The sequence below is a fragment of the Rhea americana genome, unplaced genomic scaffold (genome assembly GCF_003343005.1).
Source record: "Rhea americana isolate MKP2758 unplaced genomic scaffold, rheAme1 scaffold_45, whole genome shotgun sequence".
NCBI lineage: Eukaryota > Metazoa > Chordata > Aves > Rheiformes > Rheidae > Rhea > Rhea americana.
Genome location: NW_028186590.1, coordinates 2470171 through 2494701, shown reverse-complemented (window position 1 = coordinate 2494701; position 24531 = coordinate 2470171). Strand labels below are relative to the sequence as shown.

General features: G+C 35.2%; 1 protein-coding gene across 1 annotated transcript in view; it reads right to left on the bottom strand.

Moving 5' to 3' along the window:
- Nucleotides 1-24531, bottom strand: part of RIMS1 (regulating synaptic membrane exocytosis 1) — a 347536-nt gene that overhangs the window by 94243 nt on the left and 228762 nt on the right. The window contains exons 20-24 of the mRNA XM_085316042.1: nt 20686-20769; nt 14283-14360; nt 11972-12043; nt 6361-6543; nt 4880-4992 (exon numbers count right to left, since the gene is read on the bottom strand). Coding sequence (XP_085172168.1) covers nt 4880-4992; nt 6361-6543; nt 11972-12043; nt 14283-14360; nt 20686-20769 — 530 coding nt within the window. The remainder of the gene's footprint in view (nt 1-4879; nt 4993-6360; nt 6544-11971; nt 12044-14282; nt 14361-20685; nt 20770-24531) is intronic.

Sequence of the window (24531 nt, the reverse complement as noted above, 5' to 3'; positions counted from 1 at the left end):
TTTTTCTCTAACTATTCATATTTTAGGTTCTTAAGTTGGTCCATGATGAAAAGATATTTGCAGCTCAATTTAAGAACACAGTTTTTCATAGGAAATTTCTGATTCTGGTTTGTTAAAAGGAAACTGAACATCACCACACTTCATTCCTCTATGTTGTGACTGCCTTTAGAGATTTGTATATATATTTACATACATACATATTATATATGCAAACYTTACAAAAGTAATCACCATTCAGTATTAGCAGTCTTAAGAGCAGCTTTCCCTCATGAAACAGCAACACAGACATACACACACACACGCACTTCAACCTGGATACCAGTTATGTACAAGGCTTGTGCACTTTTTTCTAACACGAGTTAAGATACTGCGACACTTAATGCAGGTATAATTCTCTCTTTCTCYGGTCACACTTCCACTTCTTTAAAGGCCACTGCATAAGGCTTATTGCTACTTATGTCAGCGTAAACAGATACAAAAACTCTACTTCAGTCATGTTTACAGATACTCTTTAGATGTAAATAGGCTGCTGATTATCACAATCCTTATTGCCATTACAGGACTTCTGAAACATGCAAACACAATCTTGAGCCTATGAAATACAACTGTCCTGCAAAGAGTCAAATAAAAGTCAACACAAAGAGAATGATGTTTGGCCCGGATTCACTCTGAAAGGTCATTTCTAGAAGAACCACCATCATACATTTATCCCACTGGTTCATAAATTTCAATAGCACATGATATAACTTTTCTTATTCACTTGCTTGACATCTGTCCTAATATTACCTACAGCAACCAACAAGTAGTGTATAAAATGCTACAGATCTTCAGTCTGTATTCATTTGCTTGATCAGTAAGATGATTAATTCCTATACAGAAAGTGCATAGACCCACCCTAAAATTCTATTCAAGGAAGAATTCCTGTGAAGCTCCATAGTTGCTATGACAGAGAATGAACTGTGTAAAGATTGCAGAAACATGCTTTATGCAAAAGTACCATTGAAAAAAATGCATGCAGCTACACAACAAAGTTGTTAGATAAACGGCACAAAAAACAAAGCTAATGCAGAATTCCTGCCTTAACTTTCATACATGATTTGCAAACTTCCATTCAAACGTTATGGAAATAATAAACACTGATGTAAATCTCTTACAATTTGGCACAAAATGACAGATTGAGAACACGGCATTATCCTTACCAGGGCTAATAATTTCACTGCTTTAGTCACTGAGTGAAAACATATTATTATGTCCTTTTATAAAATTGTCAGGGAAAAAAAAAAGAAATAAAAAATGCTTCTTAAGTAGAAAAGGTACAGTAATGACAACTGAATTGTGACTTACTGAAAGCTAAGGCACCCAGTCACGTCTATATAGACCAATTTTCATAATCAAGCATCTCATGACCTTATCCTGATATAAGATCTCTCTCTTGGAGTCTGGGGAATACTGCTGACGAGGTTGCACTGGAAACAGGTACAGCCATATCTTGCTTGAATATCATTATAATTAAAATAAAAATCCCATTGCTTAAAATAAGYTTACAATCTTAACTCTAACTACTTTAAAAAGTCTTTAGGTATTGGACTTACTAAAAATATTATCTAATTTTTTACAACTCTTCCAAGTGAAAATACCTAGAATTTATTTTTTTCTTCCAAACTAGCCCAGGCAATTATCCCCTTTAGAGCACAGTCTCCAATAACTTTTTTGTTTATTTTTTAATTATGCTATTCTGAGGTTTAGTATAAAGATTAAAATGGACTTTCTCCTACGCATTTATGGTTCTTCTCAGTTCCTGACCAGTAGTACCTTCCCACTCTCTGTGATGGAATGGGGACCAATACTTTGCTTTTCTCCTTAAGATTTTCCCCTATGATTTTTTTGTTTTTATAAAATATGTCTACTGATAATGATTTCTTAAAACTACCTTGTTTTCTCACAAGTTAAGTTTACATCATCCTCAAACTGTTGACTATAGCAGCAACTAATCAGACATGACTCGATACAGAGAACAGAGAATGAAACAACCTTTTTCTTTTTGGTTTTTTTTTTTTTTTTTTTAGTTCTAAACTTGACAATGACAACATGGAACATCTAAGATACAAAGTCAGTCCTAGAAGAAGCCTTATATTAGCATGGATATTATCATTTATAAGAGAAGATTTGAGTGTTACAGTATCACCCTTTCTCGAGATAAAACTACTACCAGCCTCTTGCTCCTTCATTAACTCTCATTCTTTCATAAAGAGTTAATTTCGTTAATAAATTTCATTAATAGATTCTTCTATGCCTCCTATATATGCAAACAACACAGGAAAAAGACATTCTTGCTTTAAAGAAATTCAATCTTTTTACAACAATTACTGTGATCTGTAAAACAGATTTAGATTCACAGATGTATATATTCAGATGTGTATTGGTCCCTTTTGACACAACAGAATTTGTATAGAGCATAAAACCTAAAGAATTATTCTAATATCAAAATGATAACTCACACTATATTACACAGAATTTCCTCAAAAAACAGGATGTGCCTTGAAACACAGGATATGTCATACACTTTTTTTTGTTTTTTTACATGAGGGAAATGAAAAGAATTTTGAAATGCTACTCCCTATAACGTYTGTAGGTTGCACTAGATTTTAGCATCATGTATATCCACAGTCTGTGAATTTCAATCATTAAGAACATGGCTCAGTTCCAAACACAGTTAATGGAAAATTATCCAYTGACTTCAACATTCTTTGGATTCAGTCCCACATTAGGGTCAAATGTCTTCTAGTCACTCCATTTGACCATGATACTCAGTTGCCAAGGATTAAAGAGATGAAATAGATGTCAAAATTTGATACATTAATTCAGAGCAAATATTACCATTTTACAGCCTCACTGAATTTACTTTCTTACAGAAGCTTGAGGTTTATTCATACTATCATAGGTATTTCAGTATTTACAACAACAATTAAATAGTATCATTTTATGAAATTCTATTAAATTTAGTCCTTATTTGCAAATACAGTCTCAGCTTGGAAAAAAAAAAAGTTAAACATGGATAAAATCAGAAAATCTCTCTTTCAAAAGGACAAGTCAGTCACCTAGACAAAACCAAAGTAAGAAGTAGAGAAGAAAATCTCTTTAGCCTTGGATTGCATTTGCAGTAATCCAGCGATATTGACATAGGGGGTATAACACATAACAGTGAAATAAAGGGTATGCAGCATCCTCCTTGCACATTTTATACATGTCACAAGCATATCAATTGTAGATGTAAATACGTATTCAATGAAACAGCATTACTTCAGGGATGTTCACGGTATTAACAACATTCTAAAACTTACAACAGTTTTAGCCTTCTATTTCTTTTTTTCTCTTTTTTTTTTTTTTTTTTTTTTTTTTTTTTTTTTTTTTTTTTATAATTATAACCCACCTCCACTCATTTTCATGGCACTTTATTTGCAGTACACTGGTTACCAAAAACAGGAGAAAGAGAATAGATGAATACCCAAAGCAAAGCCAAATTAAAATTAAATTAAAAGCTAATTCATCATGATATATATTCTACCAAGTTCTGGAATTGCAAAAGAAATATGAAATAAACATGAAATTCATCTCTCATTATGTTTCCCCGAAAAACTCCTAACTTACTAATCTGTAAAAATAGAAGCTGTAAATACAGTCTGTTATTAGTTTATAACCCACAGAGTTCTTCATTCATTAGGAAACAAAACTAGAACACTCAAATACAAAGTTGAAACTGAGTAAGAGTCACTTGTATTTGTATAGCAATCATTCCCAATAAACATGTATTAAACAAGAAACCATTTTAGATATAATATTAATTGAAAGTGTAGTGTGCCATCACAGCCCAAAGCCACAAAACTGATGTTAGTTGATTGTACGTCAATGTAAACCATTGCTCATCATATAAAAAAGTTATGGTAATCTAACTTTATAAAAAGGTCACGATCAGGAACATTATGTATTCAAGAAAGGGGTCCATCAACTGTTGCAGAAGCACTACTATATATTAACATTAGAAACATTCCTTTCATTTCCATGTTGAAGAAAACCTTGTAGTATACGGCAGTCTGAGTTGTTGCTTGTAGTCAACGAGAAAGCATTGAAGACAGAAAAAAACCCTAAATGTACACTTATTACCCACGGCAAATTAAAATTAATTTTACAGCCAGTTCATGTTACCATAATAGCTCATACTCTACATGGAGTTTATTGCTAGAAAAGGAAAGAGCAATATTCATACTCATTAGATATTTGTATGCAAAAAAACATCTTCCACAACCACTAGGCCTATGTTGTGCTTTCCAAAAAACACTAGCTCTCTTTTCACGACTAGTTTGTTTTTGCGAATGTAATAGCAGATAACCTGTGCTTTTACATTTCTCCTGCTGACTGTTTTCATTYTTTACTCACTGTACCAATGTCTCACTCCAGAGGGAGAAAAAAAGATATTTATTTATTATTTATGTTAGCAATGCACAGCAATTAATATAAATCACAAAATAAGAAATGCATAACACCTTTGTTGTCCAAATTTTGTCTTGATTTCTTCAGCTGAACACAAATTAAACGTGTTCACGGAAAAACGTGAATGGAAACTATAATGACTTTAATAGAAATTTTAAAGTAGACAGACAAAAAAGGGTACTAGAAAACTAAGGCAATTATATCATGTGTAATAATCTGCTAGTCAACTCTGTAGGACTTTCCAGATTAGAAATATGCTTTCATTCTCTTCTATTGCTTTATAGGTAGAAATAGAGCACTGAATATGTAGTTACAAAAGCAGACTTTAAGTAAAGCAAAGAAAGGTAAGAAATCAAAGAGTTTGAGCTGTGATAAGCTCATTATTTGATACCTTGCTCTATACTGCCACTTCTTACTGGAACTTGCGGTAGCTGCCTTCCCCTGCGACTGCTGAAGGATGTGTCTGCAGGAGGAGACTGTGTGGGACTTCCTTGTTGATGTATTCTGCAGATGAAATAAAGATAAAAAATAAAATAACCCAAATGAAGACAGTTTATATGTTCCAAACACATATTCAATTGCATATATAGAAGATGCATATATAGGAGATGAGTTTTAAGTAGTAAGTTTCTGGTGTGTGCCATATGCACATACTCAGGTCTGGATACCTAGAGAATTTATATGGYTTTATCTTTAGTTTCTCTAACTACCTTCAACTCAGGAGAAACAGTTTCAGTCTTTCTTTTTCTTTCTCTTTTTTTTTCTTTGACAAAGTACTAGTCAAAACCCAATGAACTGTAAGAAGTTTTCTAAGAATCATTTGTGTTTATAACCCACGATTCTAAGAGTATGATTGTTTTGCTGCACTGGTATAAGGACAGCATGAAATGAYACTTTTCTGTTATTAACATTTGTATTTCCTTTGTGCTGATGGAATAGTTGTATGTGGCTACAGAGAATTGTACTGCAAGCATCTAATGCCATGGGATAACACATTTTCCTCCAAATTAAAACAAAAAAAAGAAAATCTTTATTAACGTTGGTATTGTTTGTGTGCGAGCGTGTGTGTGCATACGCAGTATAAAATGGAAAGTGTGAAGAGCAATGTATAAGATTTTTAATATTCCCACCTAAATAAATAATTTAAACACATTAACTTTGGCAGAATTCTAGCTCCTATTATTTCAGAGCCCCTTGGTTTCTTACAGATACCTGGAGTATCTGAGTTTAATGCATCACACGTCCTTGGAACGCTCCTAAGTTGGCGAGGCAGAGGCCACTTCTAACAACTAGGGAAAGGGCAGGCGAGAAGCTCACAGGCAGAGCTTACCTTTAAACTTCCTTGCCAGTTWCAGTAATGTCACACTCATCACAGCGGACAGGCACTGTTTGGCTACTACACTAAAGCTSCAAGTGGATAATTTGCCATCCATTTGCAATTTTAAGCAAAACATTTGCACGAGTTCAAAATACCGTTAGTGTTCATAATATGTAGATCAACTGACTTTCACTCAGCCTGTGGGATGAGAGTTAGCTGTGTGAACAGCATGTTATTTCCTGCACAGTGTTTAAGCAAAATGCATTGATAATTTTCATATGGATACAAAACAAAACACCACAATGGAAGGACAAAACACAGCCAAATTTTTACTCTTACACTGCATAACTATTTAAATTCAGCAGTAAAAAGTACCGTCTGGATGGTGAAGCTAGGTGGAGTAAAGGATATGGGAGAAGTGTAGATACCATGAAGAGAGGATAATCTATAGTGCCAGAATGAGTGAACGCGCCATGTATGCTCAGGAAAGTACAACACCACACTGACACCTGGGAGGCAGGACACGAAAGCTGGGCTGTACATGTAATAGCAACCTTGTCAGAAGTGGAGAAGGTGGCGCCGACCCTCCGGGCGCTAGGTGATGTACAGAGCATAATGGTCTGATACTAGAGTGCTCACTCGACCTCGAGCGAGTGTGATGTTTTCCCCTAATGACTGGCTGTTCAGTCGTTCGTGGGGTTGGAAGTCCCCTTCTAGAAAGACATGCTTGCAGACCCCTAAAACATCAGGGCCAAAAAGAAACTGTTCAGTTGTTAGCTCCAGGCACACTTCCCCACGCTCCCCTCCACCAAAGGACAGACCATGATCCCAGCTGCAGGACCAGAGCTCACGTTTYAGACTGAAGTTATTAATTTAGACTAAATATCTGTTTTCAAAATGACAAACTGCAGAACACTCACAACTGCACATACACATGACCCTAATTGTGGAGTTGATACACTGCACTGAGTACTGCAGTCAGCCAAAAACTCCAGCTGCATCTTGAACACAGCAAACACGGGCTAACACACATCACAGAAAAGTTCTACCAGAGTAGGCTATGAATATCTAGTTTTAATACAACATATTTCTGTTTTCAAAGTACATATTTTATTTTTATTAAGAAAAATAACTAGCTTCCAATTAATGTCCTAAAAAAGGACAATGTACGCATATATGTAATTCCCTTGGTTTCCTTAGGAGCTTGAAATAAGGTATGTATTTCAGTATCTTTCTGCAGTGATCCCTAAAATTGAAGAGTTTTGAAGGATCACTAACGAAAAGATCATTAGCATATGCAGTAAAATGACTTTGTTAGGATAATAAATTAWAATTATTAGTAGCTTAATAATCACACATATTGCATGTCTAAGATAACCTGAAACATTACAGGTTTAGAGAGTGATAAGGTAAATCTAGCACTCAGTGTTAGAGCTTTGGTTTCCTTCCAGGTATTATAGCAAAGAGCAATGCAGATTTTCTAGGTGTGAGCTTCCTTTGGTGTTTTTTGAAACATACCAAAAAGATTTTCCATTTATTTTTTCATAATTGAAARCTTCCTCACTTCTTTGAATTCTTAATTCTCTACTTCATAGAATTTAAATAAGAATTAGCTGAAACAGGTGCTATCTCTTTTGTACTCAGTCATAYAGTTGGTTCAGTTAAGATGTCATTCTCAAAATAGCTGTCTTCTCACTTTGCCCTCAACGGAACGGAAACTACAAGCAAGACTGCCACACTTCAGTAATTTTATTCATTGTAGATTGGGCCTCATTTCTTTAGACAAGGACTAAGCCAGTGCCAAATTTGAAAATAACATCTTTTGAGAAGGTGGCGAGTGACACAAGATGCCTGTCATCTTGAACTTTGGCCTTTGGTGGTATTCTAGACAGGAAATCACTCTAATCATAACCACAATYGGACTGTTTTTATGACATTCTTAAAGGATTGCAATAAATTGCTTGGATGCTCTAGTTACATATTTCCATCCTCTGGATTTCTTTTAAGCTTAGCATTAATTCCAGGCTGGCCCTGAGGACACCTGGAACATTCTTGCAGAGACTGATTCACCTGGTTGCAAGAGAAACCAAAGGTAAGGAAGATAAACTGAGTTCTGAAAATGCCTGTTTCTCTGCATTGACTTAAAGGGAATCCACGCTATTGCACACAATCTGCCTTTAAACATCTAATGTAATGCAATATAGACCCCACTCTGTTTTCACAGTGGAAATATGCCCAAATTTAACATGGTCGCCGTGGGCTCAGTTCCAATCTGTTTCACTTTAGAGGCTCCCTATCCTGGAACTTATGTAGGAGCCCAATGAAGCATTAGGAGAACTTGTGCTTCTGTTRCAGAACAGGCACCCGACCTGAGACTCAAACTTGCTTCTGTTCTTTCAATAATACCGTCTTTACAGATCTGTCTCCTTCCATTAGAGGAAAATAGAGGATCTGCCTAATTAAAATGAAAACAAATCAGACTAAAGACTCACATTAGCTGGGGTTTTAGATGGATACAAAAACGCTTGGACTGAAAATGATGACTAGCGCTAAAAGGAAAATGCAAAAAAAAAAAGAGAATGCAATTAAGGATTTACTGGGTTAGAAGAAAGATCAGTCGCTGAAAAGGAAAATCCTGCAAACAGCTGGTCAGGAGAATAAGACAAAAAGRAACAAGTATCAGAGACAAAAAGCTGGTATATGACCAAGGAACTGAGACAGAAGTGCGGTATATTAGGAGAGGAATGAGGCGTGATGAGCAATGAGACTGCAACCAGCATGTATGTGTGTATGCCATCTCCAGGCACGGCTGGTCCTCATGGAGGAAGGTAACTCTGCAAGCAGCTACTCTATTACCCCAACTGGCAACCATCTGTTAGGGAATCTAAATGTTCCAATCCCGCCTTCCCACAAGAAAACAAATTCCCTTCTCTTCAGACTCATGTCTAACTGCCATGTATTAAATGAAACATGCTGCTGCATATGGTACTATGAGAAAAACTAGAACTAAGCGATCACCATCGACCCAGCACACATTTGGTAGAGCGTCCTACGGAAAATATAGCAGGTACTGCACAGTTAAATGCTGTATCATAATGCTGTGATAAAACCTGACACACAGTCTCAACTCTGGAATTTCTGGAATGAGCAGTTAGGGATAAAAGAAAAAAAATCAAGAGTGGTATGAACGCATTTTTCACCACAGCTTTGTAGTCTCATTCATACAAACACAAAAAAGTCAGATGTTCTTGTAAGCAGTTCTACCACTCCAGAAAAGGTTACAGTCCCATTTTGAAGGCTTTCCGTGTAATTATTAAGAGAACTCTTAACCTCTGTAAACTACTCTGAAAGGATTTGCTTTCTTCCATTTAGGTAAATTTCCTAAGATATCACAATACCTACAAACTTAACCTTACATATCATGCTGAAGGGCTTTATAAAGAAGCTGGTAGTATGCTGGTTCTTATTCTCAATAATCAGCTTAACTTGACAAGATCCATGARCTGGAAAATAAGGGCCAAATCTAAGACAAAAATGGGTATCTGGGGAAGAACTAGTATTGAGTTTTATTTGCCCTTTGACTGGCCTGTTAACAAAACCGCTTGGTATTAATGCAATATTAACTTGATTAAATACTGAACTAGAGCACTTGGATTTGTTTAGATGTTTTTTTGTCTAACATCCATCAGTGAATCATTTATGAAYTTATAGAAAGCAGAAGCCTACACCACATGCTACAAAGGAGTAAAAGGAACAAGCACAATTCACTCTCTCCGATGCTGCTGTTGCACTGGGTCCATCGCTTTTAAAATCATTAGAAATCTGAGCGTTCTCTCTTCTGCTGTCAGTCTGCTTCTGGTTTTCCTAAACACCTGTCAAAAGACTTCTCACTGTGTAAAAAATAACACACTTAGTGCTAAGTAGTGACTACTAGTCACTATCTGGTGACTAATCAATGAAAAAAGGGAAGAGTTTATCAAAGCACAGCACATGAAGTCCAGTCCATTCCTTAGTCCAATTGAAGACTTCTTTAGTACCAGCTTTCAAACCATTAAATTCCACAGAAATTCTGCATATAAGACACCATATGCAGTATTTCACAGTTGCCTCCATAGTCACTTTTTCTCACATACATGAAGAAATGCTCAAACGTATGTTATATTTTGAGTTAAAATTGTAAGAAGCTTGGAAATGTCCAGGAAAAAAAAAAAAAAAGAAGAAAGAAAAGAAAAAAACAGATCTAGGGTGGCCATTTCAAGCAGAGAAACACATTGCCTAAGCCTCAAATAGCCCATTTTTCCTAAATATAACTACGTGCTTATCCTTAGAGTAGCGCCCATGTGCTGCTAATGTATTCAGCATAACACTTCACAATCACAGTCCCTGAAAATCAGTCCCTAACCATCTGCAAYATTTGAAATTCCAAGTATCGCAAAATTATGATTCACACTCCCCATATAAGATTAATATAAAACCATAAGATTCAGTGAAGTACATGGTTTTTGATTTAGGCATGGATGACAATTTTAGAAGATACCCTCAGGTTGTACAACGCCATTTCAGTTTGAAATGTAAGCATACATACAGATATACCAACTTCTCCAGATGAAGGTCTTGTGGGATTTTCTTTTGGACTCTGTTAGTCTCTCTCATTCTCTTCTCTTTGTCTTTTTGCCACCATTTTCTCTTTTAAACTTTCTTACTTATCTTTTATAATCCCATATTTTCTATTTATGGCCTCCTTATTTTTTCTTCTCCATTTACTTTCTATCCTCCTCTCATATTATCTTCCTTCTCAGCTTCTTTCCAGCTTTTTTGTCATTCAGCACGAATGATTATCAACAACTGTGAGACCCCTGTAGCCTCAATCCCACTGGAAGTCAGGGAAGCAGTAGCTCCCTTTACTGTTCAGAAATTAGGGGAAAAAATGGGGGGAAAAAAACCCTAGCTTTAATGAACTCAATGGCTAAACTCCCCTTGCTTTAAAAGCAGCAAGGATTTAATCCATAATTTAGGTAATGTCTCTGGTCTAACTTGAAATAGTAACTCTGCTGTTGTGACAACAAATTCTTCRAAAATAAGAAAAATATAACCATCGACTTTAGGTTAGGAACTGACAATCTGGAACGTGAAGCAGAAAAATGAAATAAAAGATCTAGAGTTTTGCTGCATTCCGTGCATTTTCTCTGAAAATAAAATGTTGTTCATGGAAGCTTTTCAAACTCACAAGGTAAACAGATGTGCACTTCTGTTACTCAAAACCCACATAAATCTGTTTCTGGCAAGAGCAGAATCTCACCCCTTACCACTCTTCATATTTAAGCTGACACAAACTTTAGAACATAACTAGATCTAATCATGATTCAGTACCTCTCTCYCCTTTGTTTTTTCCACTTTTTCTATAGAATTTGAGTACATGACCCTAAAATACTGTAGAATCAAAGCTGAAAATTACAATCATAATAAATGTACAGAAAGATTAAATTAAAACAGAAATTAGGTCCCAGTATTGATTTTAACGTTATGTAGCAACAGATTACAAGATTTTCTATAGTTACTGAAATGTAGATCTTACAATTTGTATACTATAAAGTGAAATTAGTATCTTTGAAAAAAAAAAGTCTTTCCCCAGGTAAAATGTGTATTTGAAACTGTCATTTTTGTGCAAGTGTGAGATCAGTCATTCTGTAGCTTTTACATTATGTTAGTACACTATGCCATGCCATTTKTTTGTAATTTAATCACAGACCTCTTGAATTATTAGTCTGTTTAAATCTGTTACTTTTCTTATCCTCGACGTTGTTATAAAAGACAAAGGTTCTATAAAGAAATTTAATAGCAAAGCACAAGAAATGTTTAATTCCATATCAATGAAATATACTACATATTCTGCTCCAAATTTCATCTTACAGAGATCAAATAGTGGCAATGGGTCTTCAATTATATGCAACAAGGGAGAAAGCCATAAAATTTTGTATGTATGGCAACATAGCAAGCAGTGGTAATAATACAGATACAGACTACATAATATTGTAAGTTAGGACAATATAGCTTTTGGAAGTTGCACATGTTCTGCTTTAACAGTGCTATTAGATGTATACTCAAAACACTGGAATCAGTTTGATTATGAGAGATGTTTACTGCGTATTATACCATCAGTCCTACCTTTCTGTTTCAGTTGCGGAGCCTTTYCTAGTTTGTTTTTGGCTGCTATATCTTTCCACTTTTCTGGACAGCCTGTGAAATGAGATGTCAGAAAAGAAATAAACAAAGAGGAAAAAGAATACAAAAGACATGAAGATTATATGAAGATTACATATTTAATAATATATAATGTATTGTAAAGGTAATGACAGAGATGGCTGACGGATGACAAAGTRACAACTGTCCTCCTGAACGGGCTGGTGAACTGGGGGTTTAAAGTGCCTTGATCAGCTTTGAGCCTGATGGTGTGAAGGCTGCGAGGTACCAAAACAGGGAACATAACATTAACCCTGACTGAACATGCAACTAGTTCCCATTTAAAAATCTGCATTTGATTAGAAAGAGTGCCTTTCTCACAGGCCTTTTAGCCCTGTTGACAGCACCAAAACCAAATGCAGATTAGGCAGGAAGAAAAAACTGTTGCAGCAAGGATCAACAAATAATACAATTAAAAAATTTCTTTTTTCGTTAATCTAGATGAGAGGTCAGTCAATCACMTCTCAAATAGCAGGTTTTCCTTTCAAGGGCCACATTTTGATAAGGCATTAGTTACCTTTGTGATATAAGTATTTATTTTGGGAGTAAATACTAACAACAAACAATAATACAAGTCAATGAGTTTGAGAAGGACAGTAACRCTTGCTTCGTCTTTATGATCCAGGMCTATACATATAWTATGAGAAATCTCTGCAACAGTCTTCTGTGTTATAAAATTCCTCTTACTATTCATGGTAATGTGGGTATTTACAAATTTGGACTTACAAGTTGAAACCTCTGATAATCATCAACATACATCAGTCTTTTAGAATAAAAAGTGCATAAGTTATTTCAAGAGCAGACAAAAATGKGAATGACAATTATTCACAGCTAAACCAGAAATGCTGACAAACCTTAACTTGCATGTAACACAGAAAAGATGACAAAAAATATATATAAGAATCTTGCACTGATATAATCAATGTCATATACTAAGATAGGAAAGAATTATTGAGGGTAAAACAAATAGATAAAAAAAATAAAAAGAACATTTTAAGACTACATTTTAAAACTTGGTGGTTATGAGGAGAAACCCAGTGTCTGAGCTGGAAGATACCTAAACAGCTGTTATACCAAATTATGCCCAAGGAATACAATCACAGTGGATTTTCATGATTCATTTTCATGATTTTGTACAGTACTTGAGCAGCAYTACATTGTAACACAGTATGCCTCACAAAAAAGAAAAAAATACAAAATAGTAAAGAAAAATAAAAAAAGATTGCAGGAATAGAGTTCACTAATACAGGGTTTCCAGTTCTTAAAAGAATACATTTTATTACAATAAAGATTATCTCAGATTACAAATTAAAAMTTCCTTGGTTCTCCTCAGACTCTTTTCTCCAGTAGCTTTTGTGTTTATTGTCATGGTCTTTTTTTGCTTCACCAGGACATATACAAGGTGCATACATAAGGAAATTCACACTAAATGCTGCCACTTTTACTTAAACCCTAGAGTCAGCAAATCATTCAAACTCATGCACAGATGCACTGAATGCAGCATGATCACTAAAATGATACTCTGTCAACATTTTCACYTTCTATTTGCTTTGTTAGGGGACTTATTTTCCCCTTATGTCTTTATATCACTTGCTTAGACTGTGGCATTGACAGCAATGGAAAAACAGAGCACAGRGTGACGGCTTTCCTTCATTCTGTTCCCTCGAAAGGACTGGGCAGAGAAAAGCTGAGGGTAAGAAACGCTGCTCTGTGAAGAGTGGTAAAGTAATACATAGCCCTGGTGAGCGGAACATAGTTAGTTCTCTGCTCTCTGCCCCACCACTGACAGCAGCACATCTCAGAAACATGTTTAAAGTCACTATTTCCTTCCTGCTTCCTCCTYCTTGCTCAGATGATGCTGTACTCATGCTATATATCTCCACAGCATACTACAGCACACTCAGTCCTGGCTCAGCACTAGCACACTGTGGGCCCCAGTGTGTATATATATTCCCAAGCAGGCATTCTGTCCTGTCCATACAAAATGTACAAAGTGTGCACTGGGGATAAGGAGGACCCTCATGGCGTATGAAAATTTAGCTTTTAAATGTACTTAATAGAGGATTCAATATTATGTATGAACAATACATGCATACCAGGTACTTATACATAAAGAAAACAAAAAGCCAAATATGTAAAAAATATTAGGCAGAACATATCAAGCAGCTACTCATAGCATTTAAGTATAACCAATACCTCATTTACTTGGAACCAAAATTTGAGTAAATAAGGATACCTCTGTGCTGCTCCAGGTTTAGCACTTAGGTGGTCTACACTGTCCTGTTTTGGAATGCAAGACTCCAGCGTCCTTGTTCTTCACAAAATTTGGAAACATGGATGTGAATTTGGACAGAATGAGCAGAAACAGAGAGATGGTCACATGCAGTGAAGGTGGAGACATGCAGTCAAATATATTAACSAGAAGCATAAGGCACTATCTGCTGAGCAAGACTATGATCCTCATTTCCCCTTTTGTTGATTTAATCGATACACTTTAAGGGAATTTGAAATTCTGAGGTATCACTTTAACAATATATGGTGCAATAAAGTAAAAAATGATAGGCACAAGACATTAAAAAAAACCCCTTGTATATTCTATATGTTGAATGGCAGCACTGTAGCCTACAATTATCCCTCCCAAAAATTAATCCAGAAGGTTTATTCATTAGCCTAATATATTAACCTATATCCAACATCTTCCCCTTAAGGTTTCAAAAATATGTATTTTGCCATTGTATTGTCAAATTCTCCCCAAAACTCAATCAAATTTCACACATAGATGAAAATTCTATATTCTATTGCAAACTGTTCTGCTAAACTGATAAATAAGATAACAATCCATATCAATACATAACAATCCAATAACAAAAGCAGAAAAAAATTTGTCAGTACTATTAATTTTTAAAACATTAAAATGATATTCAGTATATTTCTTAACTTCTATAGTATTATTAATTATGTTGAAGCAGTTTACGAACTTCAGAACTTGTTCATAGCTTCCACTTTGCCACAAATATTATTAGCTTGTTGGTTACCAAGTGGAGCATCTGGTACAAAATAAAACCTTTACATTAATGTAAGATTTTTTAAAACACACCGGTTACTAAGCAAACTCATAGTCTACTAACAACCTAGAGTATATAGCAAATTTGCATCTATAATTTTAGTATGGTGAGCAAATGTCAACATTTCTTTTAAGGTCATAAATGTAAAAGCTAAACAACCACTGAAAAAGGTGAACAGTACGAGTCATAATACAATAGAAAGTGCTGATTCTGCCCTACAGCCATATTCTTAACATTTGACAATGTCTCACAAAAATAATTTTCTTGACATGAATGCTTGGAATTTATTATCATTGGAATACCTCTTACGAAACTGGGAAAAGTATTTCTCGTTTTGGACATAATCCTACAGATGGATAACTTCCCCATCTGAGTAACTTCATGAAACACTGCAGGAGCTGTAGCATYTGTGAAAGCTGCTGTCCCACTTACTCCATCTCACATGTGGGCGGGATTGGTATTTGGGGTAAAAGGAATTAGAGATAAACACAAGAGGTCTCTGCAAGAAACTCTTTGAAATAGATAAGCTTACCTAGTAAGTACAGCATTTAGAATAAATACTGTATCTATTCTGAGGCCAACAAGATGGCTGGGCAAAGTAAAATTTATCAGGCATGCTTTCAGAAATTTCAGAAATTAAGCAGAATCACAGAGCACAGAAAAAACAAACCTGTGTTTTGTGAAATGAATGCTATAGTATCTAGAGATTTCATCAAGAGAYGAAAAACAGTCAAAGCTGTATTCTATTTCTTGCTACATTTACATTTCCAAAGCAAGCTTTCCTTCAAAAAATCTATAATATACCACTATATATACACCACTATTTTTTTCAGAAAGAGATTATCAAATGTTTCTTTACAGCAAAAGAACGGGGACAAAGAGAGTCTTTACATTTATATTGATTTTCTCTTTCTAATGTAGGGGGATATGGCTGCATAGTGGGATCTTCCCACATTTGTATGTAGAAGCATAACCTGCAAGTGTCAGCCACCCAGGGGATTTTGTGGGACTGCTCACGCCACTGAAGCTTTTTTTTTTTTTTTTTTTTTTTCCCCTAAATCTGGTGAAGGCTGCGTCTCTGTATAGCTTGCACAGAGAATTTGATACCATGGAATGTGTTGGAGAGAAAACTTCAGTCTATACACCGATGCTCACTTATGTCTCCTGCCACTTCTAGACAAGACCTTGTACTCCACAGTGAGAGGGTACAGTAAACATGTGGTCTTCTACCCTCTCCTAACTTCTTCATTCCTGAAAACTCCCCCACTAGGCTTTCTTCCTAAGCACAAAGTAAAGAAGGTCAAGAATTCCTACACCCATAAATTTGCATCTAGTGGGGAAACAAGCACACTGAATCCTGCAACAAAAAGGGATAATRCAGTCCATATATTCAAAAATGGGTGTAAAATATTCTTTGCTAGTGAAAAATGTTCCAACTGACACTCAGGGTACCTATAGGCTTTGATGCCACTACAGCCTYGCACATTACATCGATATGTTTGTAAAGGATGATGACCCCATCATTTCCTATCTTTTTAAAAAGTAGACATCACAAAGGCCATAAATTTCCTGGAAAACTGCRGCTGGAGTTTGTCTTGTCATACTTCTACACATCTTATCATATCTGGGTAGTCTTTAATCTGAGCATGGATATTTTTAATTTCTGATCTTTTCATAAAACTTACTAACTTGTTTTTGATTTAAGTAATGGAGAAAAAATCAACTCATCTTGATGTATTTTGTAACAGTGAGTTATATTTGTAGCATGTTTCTGGTAAGTGTGTCTCRTTTATCTGTGACCTTAGTGTATTTCCTACGGATGCATTTTGTACTAAATCACAGATCAAGAAGGCRTTCCAATATTCAGACAGGCTATTCACACTCGGTGAAGACTCATGTGCTTCAAAACAGTTACTACTGTTGAGTGAAAACAAAAATCTATAAGCAGAAATGTGTTAATATTTCCATCAAAGTTAAAAATTAATATTCATAAGCRTTCTGTAAAACTGAATCTAAAATTTTAATTACCTATTATTGACTATTATTGACTCCTGTAAAAGAGACTTCAGTGGTTTTTAGTGGGTTTGTTTACTTATTTAGTCTTAGGATATCACAGATATCACGTTCAATATTCCCCGACTTTTCCTGAAGATTTCTGAAAGGCTGTATTCGTGCGGCACGTGAGCTGAGTGGTCACAACTACTCTGAAACCTTGSTCACTCCTCATAGTCACATGAAGCAACTCTGTCTCCCTAACACAAATCTCACAGTGTTGCTGGGAAGACAGGAAAGACAGAATCTACCGGCTAAATTAGTCTGCCATTCGCCTGTACGTGGCACTCCTCCAGTTCTCTTCAAGAAAGTATCGGTTGGCTACTCGCTCCACAGCTGGCTTCAAAATCATTCTTACACAAGCAYATGTGACCACGGAAAGCTACTTCTCCTTAACTGAAAGTACATACATACAATAGCCAATTTTAAAACAGCTTATTTCATCTAGTCTTGATCGTATGCTGAAATTGCATAAAGAATTCTCAAAAAGCACAGTCTGAATACAATTCCAACCTACCACTAAGTGCTCAACTTTCATTCTCATTATGATTTCTCCATTTCACAGTTCTCCAGCTACCAGTAAGTTTTACACTTTAGACGGGCTTTGTAATTCTAATTTTTAGTATTAAAAAAAAAAAAAAAAAAAACTCCCAAAAAACAAAGTGGTAAAATAAAACCAAAAACTATTCTTTAAAATATCTGAAAGAAATAAATGATACTAATCAAACATTTGTCAATCCTTAAACACTGAAATATAACCCATTTCTTCATTTTGTCARGGTATACTGAGTCACTTTTTCTGATGTGGCAGGTGAGTGATTTCCASAATAACAATAATCTTGTGAAGATTTTTAGTACAAATTATGCTACAATTATCAAAAAATAGAATACTGCAAATATTTAATTTAAATGATCAAAATTAAAAATAATGCACAAGTAATATGTTTAAGAAATGTACTCAGGGATACTTCTCGATTCCACTCTGTATACAAATCAGGCCAATTTGTAAGATAATTCTGGAATGTATCCAAATGAGGAGTGAGATGACATCTGTCAAAGTCAATTAATCTGTGAAAATATGATTTAAAAGTGGTGACCAGAAGTTAGCTAGTCATCCCAATCTATCCTTCAGATATGCATTCCCTGCCACCCACTACATCAGTTGTTAATTTGATAAAAATATATCTTAAAAGCATAAATGTCAGAACTGAGTTGTTCTTACCAACTGTCAGCATTGCCTGTCAAATAAAGGTATGGGGAATAATCAGAATGAATGTAAACTAAAAMATAAATAAATAAATAAAATAAAGAGTAAGTTTTAGAAAGGTAAAGCACCTTTGATGCCCTTGCTGATATTCTATAMACCAGGCGGGCAATCTAGCTTTCAAAGTGAGTTGTGCTAATTCATCTGCTAATGGGCCGTATAGAAGAACCACACTTTCTCAGGAGCTGTACTGGAACAGTGCGTGCTGCGAATGCCCAGTTCCACCACCCTGTACCATGTGACCCATCCTAGTGATAGAAGAAAACATGTAAAATTGAAATCCTCCTCAGAGGAAGGTCAACTTGCAGAGGAGGTTCAAAGTCCAAGTCATTAGTCAAGCTCTACAATGCTCACCTTCCTTTAATTCTTTTCTCTCTGGAAGAAGAAAGTCAAACTGCTCCAGGGTAGCTACACAAAACTGCATGTTTTACACTACTCTTTTTTTTTTTTTTTTTCTATTGGACACACAATGTGAAGAACCCCACGTTCCTGTAGCTCCCTTTAATCAGGCAAAAGGAGCATGAAACAAGGAAATTGCAAGTAGCCAGCACGATGGGGGGAGCCTCAGCTGCTTCAAGCTTCTTCACTGCGWCACTGCTTTCAGCAACTAGATTACCCACCAGACTTCCAAACACWGCATCCCTTCTAATCCTTTGGATTTTTGCAAGAGCTGCAGAGGTACAGATTTCGCTAAGAAAGTCAGACTGCCATTCTTCTTTGGCTCAAAATCTTACTCATAACAGTTACTAACCCTACAGATGCTTTACAGTCATGGGTGTGCTAACATGTATTAGATTTTTTCAATCTTTGATACTCTCACCAAACTTCAACTGACAGTGAAAGAATTACAATTCTACCAGAATTATAGCATTCAGATGAAATCCTCATTTCACTGATATATATGGTATAAATACCAATCACTTCAAAGACAACAAGATTTTAACATCAGGTCTGATCCACTGAAGTCAAAGACAGTCTTTCCACAGACTTCAAAAATGGGAAGCAAAGCTACTGAAAAATCTCTACATTTTCCAAAGTACATTTCTGAACAGTAAACAGCTGTCCTATCAAAGGGCTCAGGATCAGTGATGGTAAAATGCAGTATCTGTAAGAATTATCTGCAAAAGTCTGTAAGAGTTTTGAAATAATGTTTCACAAACTTAATTTTTTAATTTATAATGCTGGCTTACACCTGGAAAAAGAGAAATGATATCTAACCACAGTTATAGGTTACATGCACTCTCCACCTTATATTAGTGGAAAATAGCCAGCATCGAGCAAGCAAGACAGATTGCAGTATAAATGTAACTACTGTGGGTAGTCTTAAGGAAAAATAAAGACCAGCATTACAGTAACTGAAAAAAAATTATCCATATACATGTCCTACTGTTTTAAGACCAACTTCATAAGARTTTCATGTAAATAATCCATACTTCTATAATCACCTTTATCCTGTCATTTATTATAACACAAAATACTTGAAGGGCAAATTTTGAATTTAAATAGAATTATCACCTATCTGCTTTGATTTAAAAAATGGATATAGCTATAAAGAAAGACATAGAAAATTGCTACTACCAACTGGCCACCAAAATTGATCTGAGTAGGAAGTTCATGACAAAAAGATTAAAAAAAGATGGCTGCTTCTATTCATTGTAGTTGGTAATTCAGCATAAAAATATATTTAAGGCACTGGCTTTTTAAAGCAAAACCTACCTTGTTAGGAAAACCTGTTCCATGAAGACCATCCTAATTTAGGACAGAACTCAATAACAGTACTGATTTTTACATACACCAATTAGTGCGCATTACAGATAGTTCTAACATATCAGATAATTTTCTCTAGAAACAATGTGTTAAAAAAGAACAACAACTAAAATAAAAATAAATATCTAGACAAAAAGAGGCTCTACAACAGATATGTATCATATTATAAAGCACCACAGTGAAAATGCCACGAACATTTACAGAAGCAGGTAAAAACAGACTGAAGAACACTGACATAGATGTTGCTCTGTTGTACTAGACATCTTATTTCATGGCTTGTCACTGTTTAGACAAACAGAATATTTGAACAGACATTAATTTCTAGGTGCTTTATAACAGTCCAACAAAATGCAGAGATGATTTCTAAGCTGCTGTTTTATTTTGGGCTTCTGGAAGTTAGAAGTCTCTCTATGTTTTTAAATTTCAGTATACTCCTCTGAGAGTGCAAGATGCAGTAAGCCACTTTTCAGCTGGGAGGAGTTGACCAGTACCTGTCATCCTCCGGAGATGCATGCTGGATATGAATCCTGGGACTAGTAGGTCGTCTCCTCTCTAGGGAGGGGGACCATCTACCCCTGTTTGCCCGTTCAATAAAACAGGAAAAAAACAGGATATTTAGTTTGCGATAAAATTAAAATATATGGGATTTGGGACTGGAAAAATACCCCCAAAAGTAAGGAAACGAATAACATGTCATTTAATAATTTTTCTTTCTAACAGTTTTCTAATTCCCAGGTGTACTGTTCTTATGTCTGCTTACTGCAGAAACATTACAGATGAAAGAAATAGAATGTGCGYCCAAATAAGCAGAATTTAGACTGATTTACATCTGTCTCATAATGTACCATAAGTTTTCCAATATTCTCAAATGACAGATTTAGAAGTCTGTCACTCACAAAGAAAGTTGTAATTCCAAACTAGAGGAGCTTTTCAGAGACTGCGTGATGATCACTTTCTGGCGACTACTGGCTGACATCSTAGTTTTTCCTAGCTTTTTACATCGAAAAAAAATTCTCAGTAAAAATGTCGGAGTACAAGAATTAGGAGGAAAATTGTAAAGCATGAAGTGACCCTTTTTTCCCTAACACCATGACAAGAGTCATCTTCCGCTCTCTCCATCAGTTTCTAACGCTCCCTTACTCCGACTGTAATGCGTGGGCCTGAACGGCCTCTCACGCACTGCAGAGCTGCTAATATGAAGAAGCTCTGTACATTTTAAAAGCTATACTTCTGGTTATATGCTATATCACGAAAYAGCCTGTCTCCAGCTTTTCTATCTTCATGTACTGCTCCCTTGGAAGTTTGTCTAGCAGTAGACCCTTTGCGTCCATTCAAGTATTCTCTTAACCGAATGCTCCAGTAGAAACTAGAGTTCAAACTTTAAAGACACAATATGTCAGTCCTGATTACTTCCTTAAAAAAAAAAATCTTTCACAGGACCAGGAAGATTAAAAGATCAAGGTGGAGATTTTTCACAGGAATATTACTCAATAAGCATTGCTACTCTCTTAAATAACTTGAAATGCTAATGCTAATGTTTAATTTGCTGTGTTAATTTAATGAAGTGAGCAATACTGTATTCACTTTTCATTAAACACTATCATTTTTACARACTGCAGAAGTAAATTAATTAGCCACAACTAAGCTACCCCTATTTCTGTACAAGAATTGATTTTTTTTTTTCATTTTAAAATATATACTGAAGGTGCATGTAGCCAAATTTTGTTCATTTCTRTGTATCCTTGAAGTGCATGCCATTAGGTTACATGTTATATAAGTAAATTAAATGAAAAAGATCTGAACTGGGAAGGAACATTGGTGTATTACACATTTTTCTCTTTAAAAAGCTCATTTAATTTAGAATGATAAATAATATACYACAGTCAAGCATTGCTTGTTTTGTGGTGATGTTATATGATTGTAAAGTGTGACCGTAAGTACAACAATTTATAACTCCAAAATATACTGTTTAATTGACAAAATCAGCAAAACAAACTACATAAACTCTGTATCTAACTTAATATTAACTATCTAATATTTCACTTTTTGAGGAATTTTTCCAGTCCACGTAAAAAGGAAAAAGGGGTTCATTTATGGAACATGCAAATAACAAAGGTTTCAAGGAGATTAGCGTCACTTGAACATTTAGGACTATATTTCAGAAGATTTGAAATGAAACATGTTGTTAGTAGTTAGTTTCTTTTTCTCTCCAAAGCAAGAGTTAAAGAAAATGTTAATGCATCARTGCACTCAGTCAAAGCCCTTAATATGCTGATATCTACTATAAATATTAAATAGTATTTGATAGAATTAACTAGGTCATGCAGTATGAACATTGAGAACATGCTCTCTTTCACTGAATTTTGAATGATCATGAACCACGTTACAATGCAGACAAACATGCAACAACCTATCCTTTTACGTGGTTGGACAGAAAAGAAAAACACAACGCATTGCACATCTAACACAAAGAGATATTTTCCTGTKCATTATTTTAAATATAAATAGTGAGAATCAGCAGAACCTTTAAAAGCATGCAGTATAAACAGCAAATGTTTCATAGTCGCTAAAAAACGTTAATAAAAATCATWCTGAAACAATAAAASCCTGGAGCAGGATAGGACTTAACAGGATAGGACTCAGCTGGATCAAATGACTGCTTCAAATTCTCTATCATCTAGTTATGAATGGGTAATAGGTAACTTTTTGGCTTCRTCTATTTGTTAGGTGGCAGTGACCGGCTGGCAGAAAAAGTCCTGAATGATTTTTGCAACATTTTGATTCCTATTGCAGCCAATCAGCTCAGAATAAATCTAACATAGTGGGGCTGCGTTTTGCCGGTGTACTGAGTGTGCTCTATATACACTGATTTCTCTGACGTGCTCTTCAGTTTCCTCTGCTCATAACTCCACTAATTAAAACTCTGAGGACCAAAGCTTATAAATATGACTAATTTGCACTATCCATTTTGTGCTGCTACGACACACCRTATTCGCTTGCAGTACAAGAAACTTAGAAAGTAAATAAAAACAACATCATGTATTATTAAATAACTGTCATTGGTTAACATCTTGACTATTACCAGCTCATCTAGGGAAGATGATACTATGAGGAGAAATCACTGAATATCCTGAATTTGTTCAGGATCATGCACTTAAATCCCATACCTGTGTGAGCTCCTGAGCTGAAGCTGCTGACTGCGCACAAATTTCTCTATTCTACAGACATGACACTCAACTTACAAGGAAGAAAAGTGGAAATTTTGAGGYACAGTGAAGAGGACAGATCAAGAATGAAAATGTGTGGCAGCACAAAAGCATTTTCAATGCATTAGGGGTATTTTAGACTATTTTATAACCTATGTTTTGCACATTATCACAGAAACTTCAACAAGACTTTTTTTCTTTTTTTTTCTTTTTTTTTTTCTTTTTTCTTTTTCCTTTACTTTTTTTTTTTTTTTTTTTTTTTGACCAAAGCACCTAGGAATAAATAGGAGGAAAAAAAAAAAAAAAAAAAAGACAGGCACAGTGTAAACATATATACCCATATTAAATAAAGGCTAGATCTTTCTGGATATCCTAGCATACTGTGCCAAATACATGAAGAATTAACTTCTGTACCAAACTATTCCACCTACCAAAGTACTTAGGCCTGCATCAGGGCAAGGTCAGTTTGCCAGTCCAGTTATACTAGCAGACTTTCCTTTTTCACACGATGTAGCTTACAACAGGYGAAAAAGAATTTCTTTTCTAATTTGTTTTTAGTGCAAGTAAAAAGGCTTATACATTCCAAGCTAATACATAGACTGCTAAAAGTATTTTTCTGCTGGTAATACAATGACTTTTACTGGCACAGCAGTGTCTTAAAAATAACAATTGCTCCAATCATTCCAAATGACAAGAAAAATGTTATACAGAATTCAAAGATCAGAAGACTTTTTTTCTAATAAAGCATTAATGCAGAGAAATGGTRTTCTAGTATCAGTTGGTTACACAGAGCTAATACAATTTATTAAAGAAGTGGACTGCTCTAACCTGTGGTGTCACTTACAATCTATTTTGTACTTTCTGAGAAAGAAGGTTGGGGGGGACGGAGTAGAATGAACTTCCACAGATATGAGTATACTGATCATTTCATGTACTACTTACGTCTTCATTTCATTGAAGAAAATACGTAATGTCACATTGGAATTCTATTTTTTATATTTTGAGGCCTAAAAGCCCACATTTTTAAATAAAATTTACAATTCTATTCTAGGGGAAAAAAAATCCACTTAACGAAAAGAACCCAAACCTTCAACATAGTCTTACCTATACTGATAAAAAAGTGGTGCTGTA